The 7,898-nt window shown below is 37.1% G+C and overlaps 1 protein-coding gene across 1 annotated transcript; it reads left to right on the top strand.

Moving 5' to 3' along the window:
• The first annotated feature begins 70 nt into the window (after positions 1–70).
• Positions 71–7,529, top strand: LOC101862120 (1,2-dihydroxy-3-keto-5-methylthiopentene dioxygenase). The gene is made up of 4 exons (XM_005101857.3): positions 71–312; positions 1,514–1,633; positions 2,989–3,168; positions 4,970–7,529. Exons 1-4 carry the CDS (start codon positions 187–189, stop codon positions 5,093–5,095), a joined length of 552 nt encoding a protein of 183 aa, XP_005101914.1. The 5' UTR covers positions 71–186; the 3' UTR covers positions 5,096–7,529.
• Positions 7,530–7,898: the final 369 nt, after the last annotated feature.

The following is a 7,898-nucleotide window of genomic DNA, read 5'->3' as shown; positions in this document are numbered from 1 at the left end:
TTCCAAACTCGAAAATCGGAGTCGATTCCTCGACTCTTTTTCAGTTTTGGAATCGAGGCCTCGAGTCTTTTTGCCGTCGATCTTGCCCTGGCCTAGGCCTACTTGCAGTGTTTTGCAGTTGCAGTCTTTTGCAGTCCGTCTCACGATCAACTTCTCAGTGTACGTTATACTCCAAGAATTCTCAAAATGGTGCAAGCTTGGTATATGGACACTGATGAAAGTTTGAATTGTAGGGAGCCATGCAAGCCTGAAAATACAGTTTATGTGCCCCAGGAAGAATTGTACGAAAAGTCGGGAGTGGAATATTTCCCTGTAAGTAAAGTACAGTTAGAACTAATCTAGATTCTAGCCTCTCAATGTGGATCCATACCGATCACAACCCAGGTTCCAGATAGATTCTAGATATCTAGATTCTACATCAAGATAGAATAGCTATCTCTAGACTTAGAATAGATATCCAGAGGTTTGCTTGTTAGAAGCTTCTAGCTGTCACTCACCAAACGTTGATAGAGATAGATCCGGCCACCTCTATTCTCACCCAGAGTGAGAATAGTGTAGGCGAGTCTTGTGGCTATTCTCACCCGGTGCGCGTTCACCAAATTTTGCGTTCACCCTAAACCACAGAATTCTACACTGTGATAACAGAAAAATTGTAGAATTCTGTGCCGTGAACAAACGTTCCATTACAACTGTAGCCTACTAAAAGCGTACAATTTTGTCTGTGGGCAGTGGAGAGAGAGAGAGAAAGAGAGAGAGGAGTAGCGCGAGAATTTCCGGGCAAAACAAAATGGCGACCCGCGTAGTTCGGCTCGATTCGAAAAGTTAAATAGCCGTAGCATCTTTGTAGACAACCAAATTAATTTACTTTTGTGTTTTAACATCATTTTTTAACTTTGTTTTGGTCAATTTGATCGTCCACACCGATAGACAGTATTCAGAAAGAGAGAGAGAAGAGGGGAGGAGTTGATCTTGCGAGAACTTCCGGGCGGGTGAGAATAGCCACTTTCGATAGATCCCACGTTTTCTTGATTCCAGTTGCGAACCCTCCCTGGGGAGTTGCAGCACGGCACAGAGGTGCTTCAACTTCAATCACTTCAAACTCAAAAATGCTCAAAGAAAATTCACAGATTTCTTGTTAGTTGTGGAAAAAGGAGAACGATTTAATTTTAAATTGTGTCATTTTTATTGGATTTTATTTAGATTATTTAGAAAATTATTACTGCTACGCTACTAATTTAGAGCTGGTTTTAACTTACAGCGTTTTCGGCAACCTAACTGCAACTTTATAGAGTGCAAGTCATTGACCATTACTCTGTAAATGATCCATTCGAAGTGTTGCATAGGCCTACCATAATATTATATATATATAGGACATTTTTCCTAAAATGCTCACAACTTCAAACAACTCCTTAATTTGACCTTTGTGTTTCAGTTGCTGTAAAAGTCTTTTACACTAAATGGAGATGCCGAGATTTGTTTTTATATAGATCTATGCATTTTATCTCAAAAATAGATTGATGCTGCAACATATGACACAAACCCTGACTATACGGCCATCAAGAAAAAAAAAGGCATCACTTATGAGGATACAATCGAAGTATCAAGAACAACTTTTCCCAACTACGAGGAAAAGGTATGTTTTGTAAATCTTAAAAAGTCTAATATATATCATGTATAAGTGCCGATACACTGGGGCTCTTCTATTCACCTTTTAATCATTTTATCAAATCATTATAATCGGAAAAAAAAATTTGGCACATAAAGGAATGTCAACAGAACCCCAAAAAAAAGAAAAGCAGGTCTTCCATGTATAATATAAAATCCCAAACCAAAATTAAAGAAACCTATAATATATATATATAATGTATTATAAGTTTCTTTAATTTTGGTTAGGGATTTTTTTATACACGGAAGACCATATTATATTATAGCTTTCTTTAATTTTGGTTAGGGATTTTATATATTATACATGATGGAAGACCTGCTTTTCTTTTTTCTTGTTCTGTTGACATTCCTTTCTGTACCAGTTTTTTTTTAAAGATTATAATGATAAAATGATTAAAAGGTGAATAGAAGAGCCCCAGTGTATCGGCACTTACATATAGAAGAAAGAATTATTGTGTGCCAAAGCATCAGTTTTAAAAAAATATATCTTATAAATGAGTGGAATGTGCCTCACCTTTCCGGATACGATGTTACTATTTCGAAAAATGGCGTTTTGTCATCAAAATGTTCATTTGGAAATTGCCATTTTAAAAATTCTATTTTTACATTGTGTGGTTTTAATTTATAAATTTGTTGTGTAAGGCTGCGTCCAGTTTCTTCAAATGTTAGAACAGCAGTTGCAGGACCCTACAAAATCATTAATTCGTGATTGTTCTTTTATAAACAGTTTTCCTAACCTTTAAAGTTTCCCACAGTTACACCAATCCCTCGCAAGTTCTCATTTCTCTTGGCGGAGTCTCATTTACCTCATGGGTGGTTTGCGGGTGCTCTGGTTTTGCTTCTTCTTTCCAAACATCTATCTTTTTTTTTCTCCCCTCCTTCTTTTTTTATGTTTGCTATAGATATCTCTTGTAACACCTCTATAGTCTTCGGCACTTTTTTATGACCTTATTGTGTTGCAAATGCCGTAAAACTCTTTGTAAAACTAAACTCATTTTTACCTCATAGGGCGCCAGCTACCTTAAACCCAGTTAGTTGCATACTTTTTCTGTTATCATCACGCCAATGCCCAATTGTCTCTGAGAAGTATCCTACAACATGTTATCTTGGAAAACTTCAGAGAAATGCTGTATAAAAACATGTTGTGATATCTGATTAGAATACTGCAGACGCAGTCAATTTCGGCTGTGCTTGAGAAGTCAAGGTGGACTCCAATACTACCTGGGCCAGAGGGAAGTGAGGGCTAAAAATAGCTTAGTAGTGCTGTAAGGGTTAAATTGTTATGAATATTATTAACTCACTATGGTTTAAACTGTTTTTCAGATTAAAATTTTCTTCAAAGAGCACATTCATGCCGATGAAGAAATTCGCTTTATTGAAGCTGGCAGCGGCTACTTTGACGTGAGGGACTGTGACGACAAGTGGATCAGAATTCAGGTGGTGAAGGACGACCTGATCGTTTTGCCAGCGGGAATCTACCACAGATTCACTCCTGACACGGCGGTAAGTGTGTGTGTGTGTGTGTGTATGGGTGTGTGTGTGCGTAGCATCCTGGTGAAATCGGGCGCTTGTCAAAATAATGAAATTAAAGAAACTACCAATTTTCCACACATAATAATATTATGTATGTTCAGCAATTTTTATTATTGACTTTCTTTCTTTTTTTTTTGTCTCAACACCTTCTATATTAAATTATTATTTTACCGAGTAAATCTATTTAAAAACATATATTTGTTTGAAAAATGTTAATCAAACACACAAAGCAGATAAATTTACAGTTTCCGGGGACTCTCAATCTTTGGAAGTTGTTAAACTTGAGCGGTCAGTTTCTCTCTAATTTTTACCACTTTTTTCAATCACAAAGTCTCTGAATTATCTCGATTTCTTTTCAAGATAAATGGGTACTAATTTTCATCGAAAGCAAGACAACTGAATTAGCTATCTATAAGATGATGCCAGGCAGTAACTCCATATGCCCAAAAACTGATGAGTGCCTGATTCCACAATGTCGTGATGCATAGAAAATTCTCATAGCACAATTCACCTTTTTTGGAAATGTGATATTGTCTGAATCTGTCCCCGTCGTTTAATGCAAGAAAAATTCTGAAATTATACAAACTGAACCCAAAAATGTGAAATTATGCGATTCTGTTAATTTTAACAAAGAATGATAAAGGAAAATAATAAGAAATTATGCAAAAAATTATCAAATTTTGCTAAATTATGCGGGGTGCATAAAACCACCAGGACGGCTGAATCTGTCCCCCAAACCTGATAAACACTCATTGTCATTGAGCAGTGGAAAAGCGAATTAAAGAATGACCTGAATAATAAGAGACCTCAAAGTTGAAATATCAACAAATCAAGGCATGCCAACTTGGCAATGCTGGATGTTTTGCATCTTTTCTTAGCAACGAGTTTGTGTATGTTTGCTGTAAGGTTCCGTGTTATAGAGATTTTAAAATTCTTTCTCGGACGGGATATAATTGACAGCTGGCCTCAGGTTGGACATTTAATAATAGATAGCATTTATCTAGTGCAAATCCCAGCTCAACAGCAATCTCTATGCGTTTCACAATCTGTACTGCTACCCCAGCAGACCTGAGAGCATTCTAAAACAACCTCAACTTCTTGGGGAGCATAATGTGCAAGCAGCCGTTTATAGGCACTAAACCACCAACATACTTACAAGATCTTTCGCTGTCTATGGCCGGGTACCCATTCCCACCTGGGTGAAGTGAGGAAAATTTGTGTTAAGTGCCTTTCCCAAGGACACAACGTTGGGCCCGCAGCTCGAACCCCCGAACCTGCAACCTCGTGATTACGAGTCCGGTAGCCTAACCGCTAGGCCACAGACGCCACATGTACACAAGAGTATTGTGGAGACCTTTGCCAGTGCTGTGATAGTGTGCTTTGCATTTTGTGATCCTGTTGTACATTTCGAGCCCAGATAACAGAAACGCGGAATACTCAAAATCGTGGATAGCTCATTCTATTTGCCCTTCCGCGACTGATATCTCTTCAATTTTTCATTATTTTATTGGTTGATCCGAATGATGGATGAGTCGAACTCATTTGTCAGTCCCCGACGTGTTTGAGTTAAATCCGTGCCAGACTGTATAAGAAAATAAAACAACTTGTCTTTGTGTATTTGAAAAGAAAGGAATAGAATGTGTTTTAAGGAAGTTATAGTATGTGTTTAAAGAAAGGAACGTCATTTAAAAGCATAAAAATTCTGGATATTTCCCTTTGAATTAATACCTTTTTCTCCATTTTAAAAGTCTTGTTTTTCTTTCCTAAACAGGATTACATCAAAGCCAAGAGGCTATTCGCTGGCGACCCAGTATGGACACCCATCGACCGGCCCGGAGCAGATGATCATTCTGTGCGTAAAGATTACCTCAACAGAATGGCGGCAGGCAGCAGCTAATTATGTGAGTTGTTCGGTGAAATCTGTGGCTGCTAAACGCAAACTATGATGTCGTCAGATGGTCAGAGGAGCGCACCAAAAGACGTGTCCAACAAAGGTTGTTAAAATCAGGATTTCTTCTCAATGCACAAATGTAATATCTTCTGAGGGACAGATATTAAACAGAAACAGTTGCTCAGGAAACTTGAAACAAAGGTTTTTATAAATTGAATCTGTCTATGAATTTGATGACTTCGATTGTTTTCCCACTGTAAAAACTGCGTGCAGCTCTGCAGTTCTGCTCTTTACTTGGTTTTGTCACTGTGCCCTTGAGTTGGTCTCGAGGCAACAACGATAGCAAGCAGGGAGAGAGAGGGATAACTATTTCTGTCCTTGCAGCTAAAATGTATTTCTACAGTTGCAGTTAGTGACTCCAATTTTAGTGCAGTTTCCAGTAGGGATTTTGTTTGTTTGTTTTTTGTTTTTGTTTTTTTGCTTTATGATGACTTGAAGAGTGCCATTATTATTTTGTCGAGCAGTTTCTTTTTTACCTGTTACCTGTACTCTTTTCTCTGAAATAAAAATTATAGGAGTAGAAGTACATTCTAAAGGTTTTCTGATCTCTTTTTTTAACTGTATAAAATGGCCAAAGCTTCTGAGTACACAATATTATGGCAATAAATATCAGCGGATCGGATACCTGTATCATGTAGATCTATGTTTGGGCACTGAGAATTTTACTTTGCAATAATTTACGTGAGAATACCATGCATTGGTAGTCAGAGCTGTGATTTCTTTTCCTAACCTTTTTCAATTGTTGACAGAGCAGCTATTTCTTTTTTCCCACTGTGGTGTTCTGTTCTCTGTACTTTACTTGTGTCTGTGAAATCAGTAGGACTGAGGAGATACTGGATACAGTTTTGCTTCTTCCTTGGTGGTCAGTTTTGTGTTGCTCTATTTCAGACTCATTTTGTTTCAGTATGCGTCTGTGCATACTTAGGGTGCTCTGGTGTGGGTTGCTCCTTCTTTCTCCATCATCTATCGCCCTTTTCTTTCCTCCGTCTTTTCCGTGGTAACACCTCTAAACATTGGCACTTATGTGACCTGTTGGTGTATCTCAAATGCCGTCAAACTGATTTAAAAAACTCACTCTTGTGACAGTGTTGTGTGATTAAAAGAAAAATTTTAAAATACCAAAAAGCAACCTCGAGCATGAAGAGACAGACTTTGACCGTGATGTATTTTTTAGGCTGGGCACTAGAGAAATTACAGATGAAGGAAAGGAAAAATATATACTGAATAATATCGATTTGATTGTGATAGGTAAGCAAAAAAACAGGTAAGGGGCAGTCCCGGATATTCCAAAAGACACTTCCAATCACTTCAATAAGCAGTTTTATCAAAAGCTTGCTGATAGATCTTAAAAAAGGCTCAGTAAAACAACTCTTCCTGAATCACAGTGAGTAAGCATGTCATTCATGACTTGAAAAGACTGAGTGGAGATTTCAGTGTTTTGTAGAGAGAGAAGGGAGATTTGAATTTCACAAGTTGGTCGGATCTTTCTGAATAGACTCAGCGAATTCTGTAGTGAGAATTTTTCAGACACAATTGTCTAATGCTTACTCGGAAAAGATTTCTGATCGTGTCATGGTTTTATTTTTTGAGGTCACTCCCCATTTTCCTAACCGGTAAGTTCCTTTTTGTATAAGTCTGCCTCTTTTTGTAGTAAACAGAACGCAAATATTGAATGACGAATGGAGTGTTGTTTTAATTTTTCAGCTAGCAAGTATAATATACAGCTTGTTAATGGGTTTTTTAAAAATCTGAGCTTACTCAAGATATGCAATGTCATTTGTTATAATATTGTCTCCTTTGATTGGAAATCCAGCTTGCTTGAAAAGATACGAGTGTATTTTATTCTTGATGCAGCATGAAATGTCTTTAATTTATGTATTTAAACATTTGTTGCTGTTCAGTTCGTGTAAATTTTGAGGTTGCTTTCAACCAAACATTCATCAAATGAAGTGGTCTAGGGAAGAGTGGCTATGGGAATGCATTGATCAGATATATTATATTCGGAATATAATACTGATCATATATACATAATATATGCGGTTGTGGATATTTTTCTCCATGTGCTTCTCTGTTCTGATTTTGCAATTTTACATCAGGTCATGGATTTTTGCTCAGTGCTTGAAATTGTGGGAAAATTGAACTGACCATCCTTTTGGTGTTGCCTTTAAAATGTTATTGTCAGATGGTGACCTTTGACATTCTATTTGTCACAATAATACTATGTACCTACACACGTGATGTATGCACTTTTACAATGTTTGTTCATCTGTTCATGTTGAATGATAGGGCCTTCTACTAACGTTTCTCATAGGCAGAACATAATTAGCAAAATCATGTTCCTTTCTTTGCTAATGAAAAATACAGAACTGTTGAAACTGAATCTGAGACTTTGATTTTGTTTTATATTATCATGTTTTGTTTGGCATGGTCTCAGGTGTTAATGTTAGCTTTCAGGCTTTTGTTAAGCCACAAAAATACATCATGCCGTACATAATGTGATAAATAAAAGCCACAAAAATACATTACATCATGCCATATAATGGTATAACTGGAGTTTCCAAGTAAATCGAGAAATGTGGCGACCTTTCGTGTGTCATGAATGTCTGGCAGTGAGAATTATTGGGTTTTGGGGGGTTGGGTTTTTTTTCGTTTTTTCTTTCTTGAAAAATTCCACTTTGAGTTATTTGTGTGATGCACTGATCGAAGATATCAGCAGATATCATTCAACATTCTCCATCAACACTGGTTT

The sequence above is a fragment of the Aplysia californica genome, unplaced genomic scaffold (genome assembly GCF_000002075.1).
Source record: "Aplysia californica isolate F4 #8 unplaced genomic scaffold, AplCal3.0 scaffold00301, whole genome shotgun sequence".
Taxonomy (NCBI): Eukaryota; Metazoa; Mollusca; class Gastropoda; order Aplysiida; family Aplysiidae; genus Aplysia; species Aplysia californica.
The sequence above is the reverse complement of the archived record's forward strand: the minus strand, read 5'-3'. Positions and strand labels throughout refer to the sequence as shown.

What these genes read in the sequence shown, in the direction of transcription:
- LOC101862120 (XM_005101857.3), top strand. Translation starts at nt 187, where the DNA reads ATGGTGCAAGCTTGGTATATGGACACTGATGAAAGTTTGAATTGTAGG. An exon ending in CGGGAGTGGAATATTTCCCT is followed by an intron (nt 313 to 1,513) that starts GTAAGTAAAGTA and finishes TCTCAAAAATAG; the next exon opens with ATTGATGCTGCAACATATGA. An exon ending in TTCCCAACTACGAGGAAAAG is followed by an intron (nt 1,634 to 2,988) that starts GTATGTTTTGTA and finishes ACTGTTTTTCAG; the next exon opens with ATTAAAATTTTCTTCAAAGA.